The sequence below is a fragment of the Neolamprologus multifasciatus genome, chromosome 6 (assembly GCF_963576455.1).
Source record: "Neolamprologus multifasciatus chromosome 6, fNeoMul1.2, whole genome shotgun sequence".
NCBI lineage: Eukaryota > Metazoa > Chordata > Actinopteri > Cichliformes > Cichlidae > Neolamprologus > Neolamprologus multifasciatus.
The window spans coordinates 11,715,977-11,738,698 of record NC_140444.1 but is presented as its reverse complement, the minus strand read 5'-3'; the positions used below and the strand labels follow the sequence as shown (position 1 = coordinate 11,738,698).

The window sequence follows — 22,722 nt, the reverse complement described above, 5'->3', positions numbered from 1 at the left end:
GTAGGCTTCTCCAAAAATTAGATTTATTTTGAAATGTTCAGGCGGAAGCCCTGTTTTGCATTTGGACTTACTTGACGCTAGCCCAGCATGCTCGATTTCAGTCCTGAAGAGAATAAAGTGTGCAGTGCCCTTGTAACCTGTCAGAAATCAGAGGTGGTACAGTCGGTTCCGGAGCACCAGTAGAGGAGAGAAGGTAGGAGTGTCCGGCTTAGAGTGTCACAATTCAGGGACGTCAGGAAGCTTGCCCCCGCCTCCCATTAATGATCCCCGGCATGTGGAACTGCGTTCTCCTTGAATGACCTACACACAACCTATTGCACGAGTCCTGGACGTCGTTTCATCTCAGTTGAACCACCTGCCGGAGAGGAGCTGCAGCGGGCGGTCTACACAGCAGGCAACAAGTCGAAGCGAGTCTCTGGCAGGCCTCGAGCCGACTGTGGAGCAGCTGACCTGGACAACAATCATTTCGGGGCAGCCTCAGAAGGACCGGACAAGAGCTAGAAGTTTCAGAGTCAGCGTTCAATGCTTGAGGCTGACAATTAAGGAGAAGGGGCAGTGCAGAATTTCTCGAGGGTTTCGGCGTTCACATGATGTACACAATCACCAGAGGTCCCAGCAAACTCGTTACACAACGGAGGACAGGTGAGTGAATGTGGCCGTTACCTAACGCGTGATGCAATGTAACGTCAGGCTGCTTTTGGCTCAAGAAAGCGAAAGTTTCGGAGTTGTTTCGTAAAGTGAAATGTTTGAGTGCTGGGTTACATCGAGTCTACAAACGCGTAATTTTCCCGTTTTTGCCCCAGGTAACACTCAGCAGGTCGAGAGCAAGTTCGGCGACTTGAAACTGAAGCCGACGTCCTGGCTCACGTCAAAGTGAGTATGTTTACTTTGTGTTTTTATTTAATGTTTACTTTTTTTTACCTTTTTTTTTTTTTTTTTTTTTTTTTTTTTTTTGAGGGTTGCTTTGGGCGTGCTGCTGTTTGAGCAGCGCGAGCTCAAAATACTTTCCACGTGGACCGCGAGCGCGATCATATAACACATCGGCGTGGCTTGGTTCCATTATCGGACACAACTTCTCTGGCGTCAGTTTCTCGGGCCAATCAGAGGCGCCATTAGTTGATGTGTGACACTGCATGGTGTAGCCGAGAGCTCTGCTACCTGAGGGGCCAACCCACCTCTCCTGCTGTGATTTATTAAGGTGTAGAAATATCAAGAAAATAATATAAAAAAATATTAATATAAAGAAAAGCCTAAATCTAGCCTTGATTGAAACTTCATCTACAAATGGCAAAACTAATTTAATGTACTGAGATAGTTAAGGTGGACTAACAATACAAAGCTGCAGTCTCCAAAATGTCCAGGAAAAAATTGACCACTCTAAGAAAGCTTTATTGTGTGAAAGTGTGCAAGACTTAGATTTACACTTTAGATTTGCACTAATATATAACACCCCCCTTCAAGAAAACACCAAGTAGGTAATGGATGCCCTTTTCAGCTCATGAGCACCCTGCCCATGAAGAACCAAGTCAGTCTGTCCTGTCATAATCAAAGTGGCCACACCTTTACCAAGTAATCCAAGCTGCTAAATGAACATAAGACTTTTACTCTCACTTTGTAACGTGACTCCTGTGACTGTCTTCATCCAAAAAGCCGCTCTTCTGCAATTAGCTCTTGTTTTTTCTCCATAGCTCTCCTCCTCCAAAGATCGTGTTCAATCGCCTCAACGGGAAACGGTACCACAGTGCGGCTGCACAGAAGACTGAAAGCCCAGTGGAGGGATTCACTCCTGCACACGAGGAGAATGTCCGATTTGTATACGAAGGTGAGGATAAGGGGACCAATAGATGGGTGGTGATTAGGGGTGGGTTTTTATAATCGATTTATCGATTAAAATCGATTCTGGCTTGGATAACGTAAAATCGATTCATTAAAATCCTGAATCGATTTTTTAATATAAATTTATTTTGCCCGAAATGCCAGAATCTCTGGTGAAATCTCACAAAATTTCAACAACCACCAAACAGCTAAGACAGTAAATGAGAGCAGGAACACGGATTCTGCACTTAAACACACAGCGCGACCCGCGGATCAGAATCAGTTAGATGTCGCCTTTCTCACGGTCGGGGCTGAAAGCCGACAGCTCGCTGATTCTGATCTGTCGGCGGTTCAGCGCTTTGTGTTCACGCCCTTAATGCGCTGATTCTGAAGCTGTTAGTTTGATGTCTCTCCAAACAATATTGACCGAACCAGCAGCAAAAGAAGATCCAAACTACGCTTCACATAAACATCGTCATGTATTCACTCTTACTTTTACTGTTTTGCTTCGACCACAGCTCTCTCTCTCTCTCTCTCTCTGTACTGTTTTCTGCATTATTCGGTTGCTTGTTACGCACAAGACTACCTTTGTTTACAGCGCTGTCGGCCGATGTTTTTTTTTCCCTTTTATATACTTCCGAAAAGAAAACCTAATTTCTGCGTTCAATACTGAACAAATTTAAACTTTTTTAAAATTATGCAAAATGCAAAACGCTTACCGCTGTAACTTCAGAGGTAATTTTCATGTGTTGATTAATGGTTTTCTTTCGTTTTTGATGTACTGCAGAATATTTTTATAAAATCCCAGGCCAGGAAAATCGCCTTCATGTTTTTCTGTGTTTTATCTTCAGCTACTTTGACACAAAGGCATCTGCTGTGATGCTCACACCTTTGATAAAGTCTCACGTGTGTCAGCTTCCTTTTTATAGATACAAAAATATGTAAATGTACTGATCTGAATTATAATATTTCTGACTGTCAAAATTTCCCAGATTCAAATCGAAGTGAATCGAATCAATCGAATTAAATCGAATCATGGATCGAATCGATTCGGGACCTTGTGAATCGGAATTGAATCGATTCCAGAAATCAGTGACGATACCCAGCCCTAGTGGTGATGTAAGTCAGAGTGCAAAGTGAGCCCTCCAAGAAAGGGGACGTGGTATTAGTTACTAGAGTAGCTTTACATGATTCGTAGTTTATAATGAGCCTTTTGAACCTGTTCTGGGTACTAGTGTAGCCCTTCAGTTCATCTCTTAAACCATTGTAGCTCCAGTTCCTCTTCTTTTTAAGACCTCTTAATACTTCCTATTGGCAGCCTCTCACAAAAGTTTGCACAGCAAGTGGTGGACCTGCAGTGCTCAGAGGCAGAGCTGTCTGCCTGAGGGGCTCATACTGGGGCTTTCCACTCTGTCTGAAACCAAGCAGTTTAGAGCCCAAGCTTTTTGGTACTTGTACAATCAGTGATCTCACTTTTTTGACACTTTGGTCATCTTTAATAAGCGTCTTTAATAGGCTGATGATAATCTGGAAATCAGATGATCTTCTGCAATACACGTCATCCTCTGCATAAGAAGCTTTGGATATACAGATGTGCAAAATTTTAATATTTACTGTTTGTATTTTTACTGTGTTGGTAAAATTCTCTTCATATGCTTAGGTTCAGAATTTATATCCTTTTTTTTTTTTATAAGGTAGTTTTCAGTAATGTTGGGTGTTGTTTTGCATACTAATAACCCTTTTTTTAAAATGATAAATACCTGAACTACTGCAAAAATTCAACTAGTTGTCAGTAGGTCTCAGACGAGTGCTGCTTCTAGTCAGTAAACCCTAACAATGAGTTAAGTCCAGGCCTTGCAACATTCACCCCCGTCTTGGAAGATTGTCCAGCATACCTCAGCGCCAGCCAGTATTTCATGCCGTGCTCGGATTGAATGATTTGTGGAGCCGAATCGGCATGAGCCAGCTATCTGTGTTACTCTTGGGCTGCTGCCAGTAAAGACTGCTCTGTGGCGTCCTTTTGTGACCACAAAGTTCAGCACTTCACTTTTGTTCTCTGCTCAGACACAAGGAGGAACCGCTCTCACGCTCTGTCGAGTTGTTCGAAGAGAGAAAACCTGCTGTGGTTTATTCCAGTTGAACATGTTCACACAAAAAAGATAAAATTCTAATAAATGTAACCTGCAGACATGATTAGAAAGCGTTTTATGCACCCGCATGCACACGTTCAACTGGTTTATTGTTTAACATCCTTAAAGCCGTTAGACATTAAATGTTTGGCTGACTATTGGAGCTCCAAGTAAGCAGAAGACATGTCCACAGAAACTAAACCTTGAGATTTATCTTGATTATTAATTGGAAAAACCTTCACCCTCAACTGATAAACACAATCCGCCTACCAGACCAGTCCTCTCAAGGTTTGCGGCCTTCAAATGAATTTAGATAAATAGTGGTCAGAGCTGTGTAGATGTGCCCTTGAGCTCAGCTGCTGGTTGAAGATTTATTTTTATTTTTAGTGTCTTTTTGCACGAGTTCAAAGATTACAGGAAAAAAATACACCAGTGTATCCATCCAACATCCAAATGGTAATTACAACTCCACGCGTGTGTGACTGTTTGCAGTGTGGCAGGAGGTGGAGCAGAAGCTGGAGGACGGTGGCAGTGGGGGGCCGGCTGACAGCCAAGGGCCCGTTCAGTACTCCGAGAAGACCCCGAGTGCTGCGATGAAGAGTAAGTTCCCATGACTTTTAAAATGCCTCCAGTCATTTAGAAACTAAACGTGACCACACTCATTTAATGTAATCTTACCGTATGTCTTTATGGCATCCTAACAGATAAACCTCTTCCTACTCATTAAGCCGCTCAGCTTTTGAACCTGTAATCTATGCATTTATTATGTCTGGGCCTTTAAACCCCTGAACCGATTGGCTATTTTCATCTCTGAATGAACAGCATGCAAGGCAGAGGGCAACTGTTGTAATAGTATTGCTTTAATTTTTAACCTCCTTTAATTTGAGAACCTGGCTATTCCAGATAAACCAGCCGTGACGACCAAATGTAGTGCACGCACCTACCTGCCTCTTCCGCTTTCCTTTGTGTATCGCTACCCCGAAAAGCTTAAACCAAACCGGTTTCTAATCCTGAATTCTTTAGAATGTGAAGAAAAAAAAAATTATTATATATTTTTTATTTTTAAGGAGACCGAAAGCTTTTCAAATCTGAGAAATTAACAACATATGACAAAAGGAGCTCTCCATTCAAGTGAAGGACAATGAATCGATTAAAGAGGCAGGCTGGAATTCTTCAGCTGTTAATGTAACATTTTGTTCACGTGTAGAAAACGTATTTGCTCATTTGATTGAATCTGAAGTTAAGCTTTCGTCTCTTGTCTCTCCTGCTGTTCTCCCCTCTGTGCAGACTTTGTGCCCATAGACCTGGAGGAGTGGTGGGCTCAGCGCTTCCTTGCCAACATTGCCAACCTCTCATGACTGTGATGCATCAAGCCAGGACGAGGAGATGCACCGCGCTGATGCATCCGGAACTTGCCACACGGGTGGAAAGGAGGCGAGCCCGTCTCCGGGATCTGTAGCGTTGTGTCTAATTTGGAATGTGATTTGATGCCTCGTGCTTCACAACTGCTGTCGAGAAACCTGAGTGCACAACGATGCAAACACAGCGACCTGACTGGGAACTCTTGACAGCATTGACTTTATGTTGTGCTGCTCTAACGGCTCTCTCTCTCCCTCTCTCTCTCTACTTGAATGATGTATCAGAAGCTATGAGATCTTCCCCTTGTTTAACAACTTGCTTCCTTTCTCAAGTGTGTTCAGCTCTGTGAGCATCTTGGTTAATCTTTGGATAAGGAAAAACAAAAAAAAACACACAATGTCTTTTCAACAACTTCTGTGAGATTGCATTTCTTTGCGCTTAACTGGCTCATATTCTGTTGTTGCAACACATAACACCTGACTGTTGTGCAATACAACATGCTGAAGATTAACTTTGTATCACTGGGCTGACAAAGTGTGATATCAACTTTATTACATCAAGTGGTTTTGCTGTTTCAAATTTTTAGATCAAAAGCCCTTTTCAGATATAACTTTACTGGCTGTTAAAGTGACAGTTTGGTAAGACTGACAATAATCAGTAGAAACTTAGTGGATGGCAACTTTTTAATGTTTGTGACAATGGAGAGGAGAACAAAGAGCAGGGTGTACGTGACATGTTGTGCTGATGAGAGCTGTTCAGGCTGTTCTTCTTTGGCCTGATGTGTAAATGTTGAATCTTTCTTAAGATTCCTGTCATGACTTTTATGGAAAAAGTGACCGAGGTGCTCATTTTGGACACCTTGTACGGTGCAACAGGAGTGCATGTCTGAAGGGGGCTAAAGCAGCCATTTGTCAACCCCACACTACAGCCGTCATTAAGCGGATTTATTTTCTTAATAAATGCAACATTTGAAAAAAAACAAACCAGTTAAAATACACCCGGTCCTGGAGAAACGGTGTTAATATTTACATAGTTGTAAACCTGTTTTTACTAAAGATGTTCTCACCTGGGAATAATCAGTCTTTGTCTTGATCATTTAGATTTTCTTGTGGCCTTTTTGGTTTTCAGACAAACGTTCCAAGCACAGAAATAAAATCTGCCATCTTTCAGGTTCTACATAAAACCATTCTTGCAGTCAGTTTAAAAGTGCGACTGTAATGCCTCCTTCCTCGCTTGCCTCTCTTTCACCTATTTTTGCCAGCCTTGCCTGTCCTCTTGACCCGCCTGCGGCTCGTTGCGGCGCGGCCTGGCTTGGCTGTGGTGAAGGTGATGCACTGAGAGTCCAGGTAGTCCATGAGCTTGGCGGCCCCCAGGCGTATCCCCGCTGCTTTGAGTTGCTCCTGAAGCTGAGACAGAACCAGAGGCTTATACTGGAGGATCTGACTGTACAGCTTGGAGTCGGACAAGATGAAGGAGCGCGCGGCTTTGAGTCGATCCTGGAGCCGGGACGCTGCTTGAGAGGCAGAAATCCCGCCATCGCTGTCGGAGTCGCCGTCGGACGAGATGCATAATTCTGGATTGGACCTGATGAGAAGGAAGCGGTTAATTTTATAGACTCTACTAAGTGTCTGATTTTTAAAATGAGTGTCAGGTATCTAACTTGTATATCTGAGGGTCAAACGTGCACAAACTAAGCAACAGCTGGAACTGGAAAGCTACTTCAACGGTTCCAGGTGTGTAAGGGGTCATGTTGGCACCAAATGATCAATCACAAAACATGAATGAAATCAAGTTTTAACCTCCCAAATATGAGGAATTGCACCTGTAAAATGGGCTAAAAGCAACTCCTGATATTGGCTAAATTATCTGATCCAGAAACTCAGTTCATGGATGTGTGCAGGTTTTTTTTTCTCTCTCTGTCCTGCATTACTGCAGCTGCTCCTGTTCTTTCTGTGCAACACTGTAATTGTGTTAAAAGAAGCCAAAGATCCCTGAATACTATTGCCCTGCTAATCCAACCACCAAGCGTCACTACAGTAATCCCATTTTCCAAAAGAACTGAGCGGGTGAGTAATGGTGCTTTTATACACACCGATTTTTTACCTGGTACAAAAACAGCATTCAGGCAAGTTACCTTAAATTCTAGTTCATATCAGCGCCATCAGCTCATGATGCAGAATATCTGTGTGTGAATTTGAATTAATGCTTCATAGTATATAAAAGCAATTTACAGTAGCGTTCAACACATTTGCTGATAAAGTTTATATCACATATAATCAGCATCATCTTTGAACTTTTTCCCCATTCTGTGCATTTTAAGCTCTTTCTCTCAGGAGCGCTAACATCACGTGTCTTTGACTCATTGTTATATGGCTGTAATCTCCACTCTGTTAATGTAATTTTAAATAGTGGACATAATTAGATGAAGTATTTTAAATCACACTGGTAAGAGGAAAAATTACATTTTTATACATTTCAAATTTCCCCAAAGAATCTCATTCATAAAGGTTGTTTATCTTGACTTTATAGCTGTGCACTCACTAAACTGACTGACTAAATTCATTGTTTTTTTCCAGGTAGGAACAAAAAACAACATTCTTGAGCTCAATTATTAAAAACACTAAAAATGTAAGCACCCTCTGTATAGCTGTGGGTTGTGACACACAGGTGTACACTTTGGTGTCATTCTGAGGCAACAGCACAGCAAATTACACACAATGACCATAGCAGGTTACAAACGGTTACAAACACAGGCCACTGACTGAGTCTATAGTCAAGCGCTCTGTTATGTAACACCTAAGATGATCTACACACTGCGGAGTACCTTTCCGATTCTTCACTGGCTCCAGCTGAGGAGGTGTTGGAGCCCTGTGAACTGGACAGAGGCTCCGCCACCTCATCACCGTTGTGCTGCACAGGGCACACATCAGCAGGTGCTCGGGGTTCTTTAAACTTCACAGTCTGGGCGCAGGACACTGGCCTGCTGGCAGGGGGCTTCATCTGAGCTGTGGCTCCTGAGACTGGGGCCTCATCCTCAGAGTCTGAGCTGACCAGCTGGTGTGTGTATTGGTGGATCTCCTTCAGTTTTAGGATCATCTGGCGCTTCGGTAAAGGCCGAACGCCAAACCTGCACAGAGGCGAAAGTTAAGGCATTTGCGAGGCACAGACGGACTAACAGATGGACAGAAGGAAAACAGCCTGACAGCGAGCAGAGCCAGACAGACTGCGTTGACAGTGACACCAGGGGAGCTAATCGGATAGATTCCTCACTTAATCGCTGTGATTAAGTGAGGAAAAACTTGGCCTTGTATCTAATCTTTAATGAGTGGATGAGAGTGAACCAACTGACCTGTTGAGCTTGTTCTTGAGCTCCGGCGTGTCCATGTCAGAGTAGTGGGGCATGGGAGTGATGGGCACCAAGGTGCGCTGCCTTTTGCTGTGAGACGACACTGATGAAACAAGCAAGTAGACACTGTTTAGGCATAAAGTCTAATTTCTACACAAGAAGTTCATAAATAGAAGACAAGTGCGTGCAGTCCTTTAAAAAAAATCCCAACTAATTATTTATTCAACAGAAATTAAGCAATATATCTGTAATAGCCCGCAATCATATCTTAAGTTATACTAAGTGTAAAGCATTTGAATGAATTGGTGATATTAAACAATATAAATAAAATGAACCTGATAAAGCAATAAGCCCCCAAAAAACACATTATTCCTTGTTTTCCACTTGAATTTAATCAATACTTCAAACTTTTACCAGTCAATTTGGTTTTAACCTTGAAATGAGGCTCAGATATAACATTGTTTCACAATTAACAAGTTTGTGCTCATTAAAGTTAACGAGTACAACATTAATTAATGTTGCAGAGTCTCGACTTTAAAATAGAAAGTGCCTTGAGATGCCTATTTTTTTTTTGGTACGGTGCTTTTTAAATAAAAACAAACTGAATTAATTGTGGAGGTTGTTTGAGAACGTGTGGTCGATAATAATTATCTGTCTTTTTGTGATTTGTTTATAGCACTACTTCTTTTTCTCTTGCTATAAGAGCTGTGTAACACTAAAATTTCTAATTTTTGGGATAATAAAGGTTTATTCTATTCTATTCTTTCTGTCTTGGTGGAGAAGAACATGTTTTTAAGCCTGTGACTCAGTTTTTATTATATGTGTAGCCCTGTGTAGGCTTGTCCCAACCACAAAGGTACAGCGTGTACAACCCTGTGAATACAGACAATAACTTTCTACTTCAGGCACAGGTTGTCTGGTAGAGCGAAGAATCTGATTAGACTTTCTAGTATAAATTATGTATTAGAGGAAAAATACTTCTTGATATTTAATAAAAATTAAGACCTGTTGATACTTATTGGAATGTTTTTGTTATCATTTAGGCTAAAACAAATATTTAGTAATATGCGGTTTATATTTATGCTAGCAAATTACACAATAGAAATACTTACCTGGGGTCTTATGATGGGTTGAGGGGTTCACCCTCTTAGAGAGAGGAAGGTGTTCCTCCTCTTCTTCTTCTTCTTCCCAGCTGTCCCATATTTTGGAGTCCAGGAGGCCGTTGTCAATCTCTGGTGTGGTCAGCAATTTGGCTTTAGGTGGGGACGTGGTGATGGAGGGACCTGCGTGCACCTGAGAGCTGTGACATTTAGGTGTGGAAGGGGTAGTCACGCCACCACAGCGGTTTAAAGACTGGCTGCTGTGTCTGGACGATTCAGGCCGACTGGTGGGAGAAGTTAACGACTGGGCTGTTTCTCGCTGTCCGCTGTCCTCCAGCCTCAGACTGAAGCATCCTGGATCAGCGTCTACACACACATCGAGTCCCCATGAATCATTGAACGCTATGGGAGGCTCATCCATGGCCATGAAACTCTGCTGAAAACTAGATTCTTCAACATCTGCCTCTATTTTTATTTCTCCCTCCTGTCCTTCATTGAACATTTCTTCAGTATGATCGGAATCTGTCTCTCTTCCTTCCTTCTCATTCCTTAACCTCTTTTCATAAATTCTGGAATTATGAGAACGTCGACTCTGACTAGAGGACACGGTGAGCCTCGGTGAACTTTCAAAACTATGAGAAGACGAAGCGCGTGGGCCTGAAGGGTCAGACAAAGGGGAGAGGTGAAAGCTCCCCAGGTCTGTTTTCTCTGGGCTATCTGATGGTGCTCTCTCCCTTTTCTGACCCATTGAGTTCTGCTTACTGGGATGAGTGTGAAGCAGGGAGGAAGCAAGACGCATAGGGGAATGGTGGAGCTCCGTTTGTAAGGGAGTGCTGCTGTAAGGTTGGGGGTGGCGCTGAAGAGGAATATCACGCTTTGAAGAAGCTTGGAGAGAATCAAGGTGAGTCGAGCTTGAGAGATTTGACAGTTTAGTCTGAGGCAGGGGAACTTTGAATCGCTCTCCATCGTTCCTTGAATCATCACTATTCTCTCTTTTTGGAGAAAAGCTGAAGTTCCTTTCTATCTTCAACCTGGAGACACTGCCATTCATTTGGTCGGTGTCGGCAGAATCCTTGGTTTCACTGTTGGAGGGGTGAAGGGTGCTCTTAAGAGTAGGAGAAGAAAAAGCAGAGGGTGATGTTGGGGATGTTTGACTTCTCCGAAACAACTGCGTCCTGCACATGCTGCTTCTGGTCTGAGTGGAGCTGCTCCTGGTGCCGCTGCCAGGACGGACAGGTGTGGATGGGATCAGCCAGGAAACTTCTGGAGAACAGTCTAATTGATCACCAGCACTGTGCCCCAAACTACTGGCCTCTTTATTCAAAGCTGGTTCATTGGGTGCTGAGTTGTGCCTGGATTTGATTTCTGTATAATCGGCAGAACGTGGTAAGGGGCTACAGGAACTAAGAACAGCAACACCCCCCTCAAGCTCCTCACTGGAGTCTGACAAAACTATGAGCTCGGGTTCGTCTTTTTTCTGGGCTGAATCAGGAGAATGAGGGGTGCAAATACTATAAGGACCTTGGCTTTCTCGCTTCATGTCTTCCAATAGATCTTTCTTGGGCATTTTCAATTCAACTGGATTTTTTCCCTTGTCTCCACTGCCACCCATGTCACCTACTTGTCCAGGGGACACACCTGGGAACGGCAAGTTGGATGTCCCTGGTGGAGGACTGATGGAAGGATCACTAACTACACTTGCTGAAGACTGAAGCAAAGCTCTCCCTGAAAATTCATATGATGGTTTACAGGGGGACTGCTGAGAAAGGTGCACCTTTGGCAGACCAGAGGTAGAAGCTAAGGAGGAAGGCTCTGCTTCCTCGTACACCCCCCACGAATCTGAAAAGAGACGGCTGTAGCTGCGATCGAGGCTGGGGTCGGGCTCACGTTGAAAGTCAGGTTGCAGTTTTTTGTCACTTAAGCTTTTTTTAGTTTCTCCATCTTCTTCCTCATCTAGCTCCTCGTCGTCGTCCTCCTTCTCCTCCTCCCTCTTTCTCTGCGTGGACGCAAACTCATAGATCTCCTCCAACTCTTCCTCATTCACTTTCTCTTCCTGAATCTCTCTATCGCCTGACGTGACCTCATCAGCTTGATGAGCCCCTTCCAGGCCTTCATCTCTTCCTCTGTCTGAATCTTCCCCGTCGTCACCGTCAGCGTCGTCTTCGTTCCACATGGAGCGGAGGAGCTCGATGAAGGCCTGGTCTGTTTCCTCCTCCTGGGTTAAGTAGTTGCCCATGTCTCTCAGAGTCTCCTCTTGCCCAAGATGACAAAGCTGTTGTAGCTCCTGCAAGTCAAACCTGAAACAGGAAAGAGAAACGAAAGAAAGAAGCTTTCACAACAACGTCAAATTTTAAGAGTTCTTACATGAAATTCAGAAAATATCAAAAAGAATAATACTTTAAGTATTGTTTTTATGTGATTTTAATGTTTTATTTTAAAAAAATGGAAACTCTTAGCAGAAGTTCTTTTCACACATGCATTGGAGCCCTGAACCTTTCTCAGCTTATGTAAAGCAGCTGTATGAGAGAACTCAAATATCTGACTCAGTCACATCACAGTCAAACCTGCCAGCTTCCAACACGCTCTCTCACATGTACGCCGTCTCCTTGTGTGTCCTACATGTGAGAAAGAACAACTGCAAACCACATCCTGACTGCATTCTCCAGATGTTTCCCATGTGTATATGTTTACAAACATCTGGGCTTCTAATTTAAGTGCAATTACGAGAACCAGCTCTGTTTAATAAAGAACAAAGCTAGACAACAAACAAGATCCTGGTTTATATGATGAAATATCGACTGGCATTTGAGCTTTTTGGTGGGAGCAGACATCCACTCTAGTTTTAGGTTTTGGCATTAAAACTTCCCTCTTTAATAAGGCATACTGTAATTGCTGGTTCAGGTGACCCTGAACCGCCCCATCGTTATGACACTATTGCCCCGGGCTACTAGGGGAACTCCGAGCGGCATTCTTTATTTTTTTTGTTTCTTTCTTTCTCATTTTCGGTCTGCATGTATTTATGCCACTGCTGCACGCATAAACTTTTGCTTTGTACTTTGTGCTTTGGACTTTACATCCTCCATCTCCTAGTACCTTTGTGCCAGCTCCAGCACATGAGGCTGCAGCGATGCCGGTAAGGAGAAGTGGGCTGTGTAGAGATACTGTAGAAGAGCAAACACTGCTTGGGCCGGGACGTCGCTGATCAACACCCTCTGAGCAGGAGGCACGCCTTCCTCCTGCACCCCAAAACCACTTTCATGCATCTGCGACGCAAGCAGAAGAGCAAATAGACTCTGAAAAAGCTGAAGTAATTCATAAGAAACTAAAGAAACAACTTTAAACAAAACAAAATTCCCAATTAGTTTTTAAAGCATTGAAATAAAATCACATTCACACGGCTTATTCTTTCAAGCAAAATGAAATCTCAGCCTGCAGCATCGCACACCACAGTATGCATCAGTGTAGACCTTTAATTACCTATTATTATTTATACTACTTGCTTTAATTTTTACACTAATTAGATTATATTTCATACTTGCAAAACATGACAGGACAATATGCATAATAATGCGTCCCTGGTGTTGCACATCAGCAGAGCTTTGATGTACAACACAGTAATAACTGACTTACCATTTCTGCCAGCAGGGGGCAGCGAGCATACACCATGAAGGAATGTGCAAAGAAGACTTCTCCACTGTCCACCTGGAGCTGGACATCACTGAGCTGAGGGTTGTTCACCATGCTGCTCAGGTCTGACGCCAATGTGGACAGCGCTACCTACAGGGGGAAAACCATCACAATACAATGACGTAAGTTAACATGTTATTTAGGTCCTGATATTTATTTTATTATAATTATTGCTTTAACAGAACACGATGAATTAAGGCGATTTAAAAACTGTGTCATCACAAAGTTAGCCGGTTTGCATCACAGCTGGGCAGATGGGTGTTGAGCCAAACTGTGCATTGCTGGAAAGTTTATAAAAGATGACATCGTTTGTAAACATGACATCATGAGTCATGTGAAAAAGAACATCTTTATAGGACTCTGTGCAACCATATGAAAAAACGAATTACACCCCATGACTCAGTAGGCTGTAGAAGCATATCTACCAGTAATAAACTGGAATAATTCTTTTATATGTGTGACTGTATCAGTGTCTCTGTCTCGCATCACTGTGGAGGAATTTTGTCCCACTCTTCTTTACAACATTGCTTCTGTTCATTAAGGTTTGTGGGAATTAGTTGGCAAGTTCCCGCCACAGCACTTAAATCAGGTTGAGATTTGAATTTTGGGCCAACTGCAACACCTTGACTTCTTGATGAGGTGTCTGTTCTGATGTGCTGTGTTCGGTTTTCACCAGAATTTTCCAAAATTTATTGGACAACTGACTGACAAGTAGCCGTATGACTGTTCACTCAAATAAAATATCTGGAGGCGATTCTTTATATTTGGCAGCTTTTTACAACAAACCCTTGTTTATACTCCAGAACAAGAGGGCCAGATTAAACTTGGCCTGAAAACATCTAGGGACCTTACTACAGATCTAACTGAAAGAAAATAAAGTGGTCCTACAAAAATAGTACTTAAAAGATTTGGTTAGATGAAATTAATGAACGTAATGGAAATGCTGAGAAACATCTTACTGATTGGTGGCTGTCTCCAACTTTTCCCCTTGGTTGCTCAGCTGCTGTCATCGCTTGGCTATGTCTTTCCTCAGCATGCGTGTGGGCCCTTTCTGGCAGGAAGCCACTGGCACAGAGGTCAGCCTGCTCCTCTGATTCCTCCTGGATGAAGCCGCTCTCGCTGGCGTTGTCTGCCAAAAAAGGTTAAATAGTTTATTCTCATGTTTAGCACGATGTTAAAATATTTATAAAATGTTTATAAAACTTATATAACCAACACCCACAGTTTTAGTTTTTCTTCAACATACACAGCAAGAACAGAAGACAGTGTACAAAGGTGTGTCTGTGATGTGTTCACCATATTTTAGGCGCTTTGCCTTTTATTTAAATGTTCAAATTAAACTCTACAGGAAATAACATCATAATTTTATATCATATAAAATTTTCACATTAGGTAAGGCTTTAATGCTGCTCCACTTTAAATAAAAAAATGTTTTAGGACATAATTTTTGTCCGCGTGTTTTACCTTTGGCTGTGTATCCATACTGTGTGAGTGTCATGCCTTCGTCAGCCAGGTCCATCAGGTCTCGAAGAACCTGACTGCTCACTGAGAGCTGCCCTGTGCCGGGCGTGGAGGGAGCTGGGGAGCAGGAAGCCTTCGCAGAGGACGGCAGGATGGAGGTCCTGAACCCAGTGGTGGGAGTTCCTTTGCCCACAGGTTGAACACAAGACTCAGGCTTGTCGCTGGAGCCTTCTGAGGCTGCATCAGTCTAGAAGTGGAGGAGTTTTTGGTCAGATATTGTAAGACATGCAAGATCACACTCTTCTCAGTATGAAGATCCACTGGGATCCATTAGTGATTCCAAAACACAACATTTTTCTCTCAACAGTTTTATCTGTGCTTAAAGTTGCATCTGATTAAAACAAATGAACAAAAGAGTAGCTTCCATTCAATCTGATTGATTAAGTCCTCCATTTATTTCAAAACTGACAGAAACAACACAATAAAAAGTAAACATGTCTTTGGTCTCTCTCACCATTGCTGACACCCAGGGTGAGAAGAACTCCCTGAGCTCCGGAACGTAGAAATCAGACAGACAGCTGGAGTCTCCATCAAGCAGTCGGCTTTTCTCCCAGAGGGGGGCAGCACCGCTCCAGCTATGCAGAGTGCTGGGGCTGCGAGGTGGGGTTGGGGGAGAGTCTGGAGGGGTGCGCAGGAGAAGAGCAGAAACACGTTCCTGCAACCTCCTCAGTGCCCCCTCAGCATCCTGAATGAGAAGTAATGGAGCAGGGCGAGGGACGACTCCTTTTTTTCTCTTTCCACGCCCTTTACCTGCACGAGGGGAGCAGAGGATTTAGGTGCTGCCGCTATTTGAAAACTTCCTCATTAAATTTGAGTAAAAAACAACTTAATGTAACCTTTTAGTTATTAAATATCTAATAGACAGTCACATACAGTGGGGCAAAAAAGTATTTAGTCAGCCACCGATTGTGCAAGTTCCCCCACTTAAAATGATGACAGAGGTCAGTAATTTGCACCAGAGGTACACTTCAACTGTGAGAGACAGAATGTGAAAAAAAAAAATCCATGAATTCACATGGTAGGATTTGTAAAGAATTTATTTGTAAATCAGGGTGGAAAATAAGTATTTGGTCAATAACAAAAATACAACTCAATACTTTGTAACATAACCTTTGTTGGCAATAACAGAGGTCAAACGTTTACTATAGGTCTTTACCAGGTTTGCACACACAGTAGCTGGTATTTTGGCCCATTCCTCCATGCAGATCTTCTCAAGAGCAGTGATGTTTTGGGGCTGTCGCCGAGCAACACGGACTTTCAACTCCCGCCACAGATTTTCTATGGGGTTGAGGTCTGGAGACTGGCTAGGCCACTCCAGGACTTTCAAATGCTTCTTACGGAGCCACTCCTTTGTTGCCCGGGCGGTGTGTTTTAGATCATTGTCATGTTGGAAGACCCAGCCTCGCTTCATCTTCAAAGTTCTCACTGATGGAAGGAGGTTTTGGCTCAAAATCTCACGATACTTGGCCCCATTCATTCTGTCCTTAACACGGATCAGTCGTCCTGTCCCCTTGGCAGAAAAACAGCCCCATAGCATGATGTTTCCACCCCCATGCTTCACAGTAGGTATGGTGTTCTTGGGATGCAACTCAGTATTCTTCTTCCTCCAAACACGACGAGTTGAGTTTATACCAAAAAGTTCTACTTTGGTTTCATCTGACCACATGACATTCTCCCAATCCTCTGCTGTATCATCCATGTGCTCTCTGGCAAACTTCAGACGGGCCTGGACATGCACTGGCTTCAGCAGCGGAACACGTCTGGCACTGCGGGATTTGATTCCCTGCCGTTGTAGTGTGTTACTGATGGTGACCTTTGTTACTTTGGTCCCAGCTCTCTGCAGGTCATTCACCAGGTCCCCCCGTGTGGTTCTGGGATCTTTGCTCACCGTTCTCATGATCATTTTGACCCCACGGGATGAGATCTTGCGTGGAGCCCCAGATCGAGGGAGATTATCAGTGGTCTTGTATGTCTTCCATTTTCTGATGATTGCTCCCACAGTTGATTTTTTCACACCAAGCTGCTTGCCTATTGTAGATTCACTCTTCCCAGTCTGGTGCAGGTCTACAATTCTTTTCCTGGTGTCCTTCGAAAGCTCTTTGGTCTTGGCCATGGCGGAGTTTGGAGTCTGACTGGTCTACAAGGCTGAGGCTGTGGACAGGTGTCTTTTATACAGATGATGAGGTCAAACAGGTGCCATTCATACAGGTAACGAGTGGGGGACAGAAAAGCTTCTTACAGAAGACGTTACAGGTCTGTGAGAGCCAGGGATTTTCCTTGTTTGAGGTGACCAAATACTTATTTTCCACCCTGATTTACGAATAAATTCTTTACAAATCCTACCATGTGAATTCATGGATTTGTTTTTCACATTCTGTCTCTCACAGTTGAAGTGTACCTCTGGTGCAAATTACTGATCTCTGTCATCATTTTAAGTGGGGGAACTTGCACAATCGGTGGCTGACTAAATACTTTTTTGCCCCACTGTATACACTGCTGCAGGGCTTTAAAACGGCAACAGGTATGCAAACCCACAATCTACAAACTGTACTGTTAAATATTTGTTGCTCGTTGACAAAAACAAGACAAAAACCTTCCTTGTTAAACCTTTTTCGCTTGGACTTTTCTTTGCTCACGTTTGCTCTTGAGCTGTTACTGGTATTTATTCTGGTTTGATAACTGAGAAATGACCGGGCCTGAGCTGATCAGAATCATAATTAGAGACAAAGCTAAACCAAGATCAAAGGCAGGGAATCCTGGCTGCAGGGTGTGTTGATAATTAAATATTAAACTAAAGCTCAAATGTCAAATTAATAAACCACACCTAAGTTTCTGACTTTGAAAACTGAGTTGGGAATTCAGTAAATGTAAATGTGTTTTATCTCTTCTGTACTTTGGGCTTTTAATCCTGTGACCTTGCTTAATGCAGGCATTTCTGTCTCTGGAGCTGCACGTTTCTGAGGTGTGACAGAATAAGAAGCTGGAACAAGAAATTGTTGTAGGAGAAGATTTGAATTTGGTACTCGAGTTTTATCTATCTTTATTATCTTCTCCCCTCTCCCTGCTTTTTGAAAAACACAGATACCTGCGTCTGGCCTCCACTTCAGATCTTGAGTCACTGACGTGTGAGAAGTGCCAGTCTTTGTTTGATACTGCCTCTCTTCCTCTTTCTTTTGTTCCAGCAGGGAGGAGGACAGAGCCAGAGCCACCATGGTCTCTTCATCCGGGGGTTCGGGCTTTTTCTTGGGCTTCTTCCGTGCCTGCAGGCCTGGCTTGGTTGGGCCTTTCCTTTTGGTGCCCACAGCTTGAATGCTGAAGAAGACAATGGCTAGAGTTAGATGTCATCTATCTTTTAGTTATGCAACAAAGTTATCGTCTGACTTACAGTAAATTAGCAGTGGCAGCACTCTGGGTTTCCTCAGCTTGTCTCTGCAGAGCCTGTATGAGCACAGCCGGTGAGACGTCCATATCTGAAGAACAGCGCTTCAAGTGGACCGAGCGGCTCTTCTGGGACTTGAACTTCTTACCACAGATGGGACAATCAGGAACACCAGACGGTGGTGGAGGAGGAGGTGCAGGAGCCGCAGGGCCACTCTTTTCACTCTCATCCAAACACCTGTACAGAGAGATTTTTGACAAAAATGAAAATATATATATATATTGATTATTCAGAGAGACACTTTAGGTAAGAGTTCATGTATCTGCAAAGAAATCAAGCATTTTGTAAAACACAGAAACTGAGGATGATTTTTTTTATTTGTGGAAAACTCTTATAACCTCAGGATTTCATTATTTTAATCAGATGTTTGTCATTATACTTTATGAAGTTATGACCTGAAAATTAGAAAAGTTATTGTTTATTTTCCGACAAATCATTTAAATGCAACTTGATGCACTCACTTTGTGGAATCCTTGAACTCCACGTGGAGGCTACTTGTCCAATAAACACTCTCTTACAGTGCTTTAACAGTGAAGACAGACTTTTTAATGTCATTTAGCCTCCCTGTGTGTCCACTAGTATGTAAAGCTATCATCTAAAATGCAATCAAAATCCTCAGACCTGTTAAGATGCTGTGTGCGACCCTCTGCTGTCATGTGTGTTAAGTCTCTGTGGCAAATCTGACAGAAGAAAAGCCCTCCATCCTCCAAGTCCACAATCTGGGCCTGCGCTGCCTCTCTGTCCAGCTCCTGCTGCAGCTGCAGAGCAAGAGCCTCATCGTTGTCTTGAGGCTCTGGAGGAAGAGCAGAGCTGAAGGTATCTGGAGTATCTGCGAACAGCCCGGAGACAGAGAAATATACGGGTTAAAGTAAGGGATGGCAAGAATAACACAGCAACATTTCAGAAAACAGGATTTCAAAATAAGGAAAAGGTATGGGCCACATTTCCTATTTTTCAACGATAGAACCCAGTCCCCGGGTAACAGGTTGTTAGTAGTTTGTCAACAGTCAAGGTAAATTCTATATGGTCTATACTGAAATATAATGACGCAAATTTAAAGTGTAAAATTTGGGAAAAAATATGTCTTGGATCAATACAGACACAGAAAACCCTACATAAAATATTACAGTGTTTATCAGGTCTACCTTTGTCTTCATAATGTTGCTGCTTTTGCCATGTTTAGACTGTCAGGCAGATTAATACTATCCTTGTGTCACAAATCACCCCTGACATTCACCATCAAACACTCCACCCTGTCAACACTGTCTTCTTCACCTCTTTTGTGCACTGCTCATTGCTTTTAATGGTTGAACTCAGGTATTTAAACTCATTCACGATTACTACCTCTACTGTTCAAGGTGTACCCCGTCTCTCACCCTATAACAGCTGGAAACAGCTTCAACCCCATAAACCTGAATTGGATACGCATAAGAAAGAAGGTGTACGCTTATTATAGTCAAGTAAACTAAACTAAACTGAACTAAAAGCTAAAACTTGGTGTGCAAAAAAACTTTTAATTATGTAATATAAAAATAAAATCTAAACTAAGTAAAATAAAATAAGAATGTAAAGCAAATGTCTTTAGATTTTGTCAGTTTGATCAAATTTGTTATTGCAGCCAGTTTGATCAGACTCTTGTGCATCTGTTAATCCAGAGAGCAGAGAGATGTCTCCTTGGCTGAGTTTTTATATTGTTGTATTTTCCTACTGTGCAGTTCTGAGCCTGTTAATTCTTGCCCCTGACAAATACCACCCATTAGATAACAAAGGAAAACTGAATATAATAAAAACCAAAGCTAAACATTTTAACTATAAAAACGTACACACTCTAAACTGCCTAAAGCTAAATTGAACACAAACACAACACAAACAAAACTAATGAAAACACAAAAACTGAGCAGGAAAAGAGAGCACATCAAAGTAAGGGATGCAGTAGACTGGAGAGGATCGTGTCATCTCACCCTGATTTTTTTGCTGTGTAAAAGGAGTACAGTTGTTCTCGTGGTTTGCTGGTTGGATGTGAGTTTTGTGCACCATCTTATGTGGATTCTCTCTCTTGAACTGCTTCATCCTCAGGAGCACTTTGTCTTTCGCTCTTAGGCCGCTTTGAGGACTTGGCCCTGCTTCCTTTAAAGGCTCAGCTGATGGCCAAGCATCCCCTGACTGACGTCCAGCCTCTCCATTGACCACACACATTTCTCCTCCACCGTCATCGCCAGCACCAGCAGCAGCAGCAGCAGCAGGCTGCGTCCAAGATAGCCTTTTGATAGAGTTAACATCTTTTTTGTTATTTCTCCTTCTCTTATCCTCTTCGCTCGCTTGACTGGAGGTCTGCTTATCTGCTTTCCTCGCCTGTCTGGCTTCACCTGGTTTCTTGCGGACTCGTCTTAGATGCTTCGAGCTGAAATCTTCAAAATCCTGGTCCGAGTCATCCATTATACTCTATTTTTCGTCGCAATAAGAGGCTTTTACGATCACCCTGCAAAAAGACAACTAGTTTAAGCTGGATCCACTGATGTGAAACGATGGAGGGAAAAAGTTTAATTTGCATGCAAGTAAATTTTGCGCGGGTAATTCTGTATTCAAATAAAAACAGCGATGCTATAATTACATGCACACTGAGACAAATGGAAATAGTTATATGTGGCACAGATGTTTGACAAATCATGCCACAAAAGGTATGGAGTGAAAACAACAGCTAGCTACTTATGCTAGCACCTCTATACTCACCCATATTTGATGAATTAACTGTTTAATTTTCTGCCTCATTGTTTACAGAGGCCGCCAAAGAGTTTATTCTCATTCATTTAAAACCATATGTAGAGCTATAAAGTTTTTTATTAACTAAAAAGCGTAGAAGAGAGCAAACAGCACTTGTTTTCATTTCAAAGCTACTCCCCAAACTGCTTCATTTAAAACTTCCGGTCATGTGACGGTGAATTCAACGAATAACTGGGTGCTGTCGAGGTCATGTGACTAAAGCGAGTGGCTTTGGACGGAATCCGTAAATAACAGATTAATATAATCATTTATAAACGCTTTATTAAAGATTTCCAACACTTTATTAATTGTTTTAAACTAAATAATGATTTTTTAAAACCAGTTTAAGACCCAGGCTTGATCATCATGTTCCTTAAAGCAATCACACTGCAGCAACTCAATGAATTTACACATGTCAACACGATGACCTGAAGCTCAAACCATACCACCACAATGGGAAAGAAAGGTGATTTTAAGTGACTTTGCATGCGACATGATTGTTAGCGCCAGACGGAATGGTCTGAGTATGTAGAAACTGCTGAGCTGCTGAGATTTTCCAAAACAACCATCTCTATGGTTTATAGAGAATGGGCCAAGAAAGAGAAAATATCCAGTTAGTGGTAGTTCTCTGGAACTTGTTGATGTCAGCGGAGGATGGCCAGAGTGTTCCAGCTGATAGGAAGGCAACAATGACTCAAACAGCTGTTGCAACCGAGGTATGCAGAAGTGGATCTCTGCACGCATGACACCTTGAAGCAGATTAGCTAATGGAGAAGTTCACAAAGCCTGCCTGAGCATTGTTGCTGATCATGTCCATCACTTTATGACCACAGTGTAAAGATTTTATCCATATCGGATGGATAAGTTCTCTGTACTCAAATAGCCTCCACAGTCACCAGTGGAACAAGAAATTCACATCGTGGATGTGCAACCGATAAATCTGCAGCTACTGTGCGATGCTGTCATCAAAATATGGACCTAAATCTCGAAGGAATCTTTGCAGCACCTCACTGAATCTCTGCTGTGAAGAATTAAGGTAGTTCTGAAGGCACAAGGGTCTAACCAGGTACTAGCAAGGTATGACTTATAAAGTGACTGGTGAGTGGATAGGCTCAGAATCATCTTATAAATCTGCAGAGGTAAATAGAATAGAATAGCCTTTATTGTCATTGTACAAAGTACAACGAAAGTACAACGAAATTGGAGTGCCACTCCCTTGTACTTTGTAAATCTACGATAAGATTTACTATACACAGAGTTTACAGTTTACTTCTTTGTGTCTGAGTGTATTTCTGTGCCTGTAGTCTCCAGTAATACACACTTAAAAGATCTTTCCAAACCTCATGACTTGAATTTGAGACAGAGACTAAATGTTACCTGACTGAACATTTCCTTACACTTTCACTTCTTAATGCAATTTATATATTTTGTAAATGAACATTTAGATTCTAACTGGCTGCTACATGAGTGTGACTCCGCCAACTGGGCATCACAGCATATTTCCCATAGCCATTCAAGTGGCAGAGACTCAGTGCAAGACTTTTGCAACCAGGATGATCTCCAGAA

At 42.5% G+C, this 22,722-nt stretch overlaps 2 protein-coding genes across 3 annotated transcripts; one reads left to right on the top strand and one right to left on the bottom strand.

Moving 5' to 3' along the window:
- The first annotated feature begins 58 nt into the window (after positions 1–58).
- On the top strand, positions 59–5,814 carry mcrip2 (MAPK regulated corepressor interacting protein 2). Of its 2 annotated transcripts, XM_085163548.1 has the most exons (5): positions 68–642; positions 804–873; positions 1,689–1,822; positions 4,437–4,544; positions 5,232–5,814. In XM_085163548.1, exons 1-5 carry the CDS (start codon positions 588–590, stop codon positions 5,300–5,302), a joined length of 438 nt encoding a protein of 145 aa, XP_085019674.1. In that variant the 5' UTR covers positions 68–587; the 3' UTR covers positions 5,303–5,814. The 2 variants fall into 2 exon arrangements, with proteins under 2 accessions (XP_085019676.1, XP_085019674.1); XM_085163550.1 differs by lacking the exons at positions 4,437–4,544; positions 5,232–5,814 and adding an exon at positions 2,940–4,416 and having other exon boundaries at positions 59–642; positions 1,689–1,861.
- slx4 (SLX4 structure-specific endonuclease subunit homolog (S. cerevisiae)) lies at positions 5,494–22,290 on the bottom strand. Its single transcript, XM_085163508.1, has 14 exons — positions 21,127–22,290; positions 20,358–20,875; positions 19,018–19,225; positions 18,343–18,573; positions 18,043–18,269; positions 15,412–15,707; positions 14,901–15,144; positions 14,396–14,565; positions 13,380–13,526; positions 12,843–13,012; positions 9,762–12,046; positions 8,653–8,752; positions 8,128–8,430; positions 5,494–6,887 (listed from the first exon to the last, which is right to left on the bottom strand). Exons 2-14 carry the CDS (start codon positions 20,830–20,832, stop codon positions 6,548–6,550), a joined length of 5,196 nt encoding a protein of 1,731 aa, XP_085019634.1. The 5' UTR covers positions 20,833–20,875; positions 21,127–22,290; the 3' UTR covers positions 5,494–6,547.
- Between the last annotated feature and the right edge of the window lie 432 nt (positions 22,291–22,722).

Bases quoted from the DNA above. Each gene is read 5' to 3' on its own strand.
- mcrip2 (XM_085163548.1), top strand. From the start codon at position 588: ATGATGTACACAATCACCAGAGGTCCCAGCAAACTCGTTACACAACGG. The intron at 643-803 runs GTGAGTGAATGT...TTTTTGCCCCAG, and splicing joins CGTTACACAACGGAGGACAG to GTAACACTCAGCAGGTCGAG. The intron at 874-1,688 runs GTGAGTATGTTT...TTTTCTCCATAG, and splicing joins ACGTCCTGGCTCACGTCAAA to CTCTCCTCCTCCAAAGATCG.
- slx4 (XM_085163508.1), bottom strand. From the start codon at position 20,832: ATGGATGACTCGGACCAGGATTTTGAAGATTTCAGCTCGAAGCATCTA. The intron at 13,013-13,379 runs GTAAGTCAGTTA...CTTGCGTCGCAG, and splicing joins GCCCCCTGCTGGCAGAAATG to ATGCATGAAAGTGGTTTTGG. The intron at 8,753-9,761 runs GTAAGTATTTCT...TTGTTTCATCAG, and splicing joins AACCCATCATAAGACCCCAG to TGTCGTCTCACAGCAAAAGG.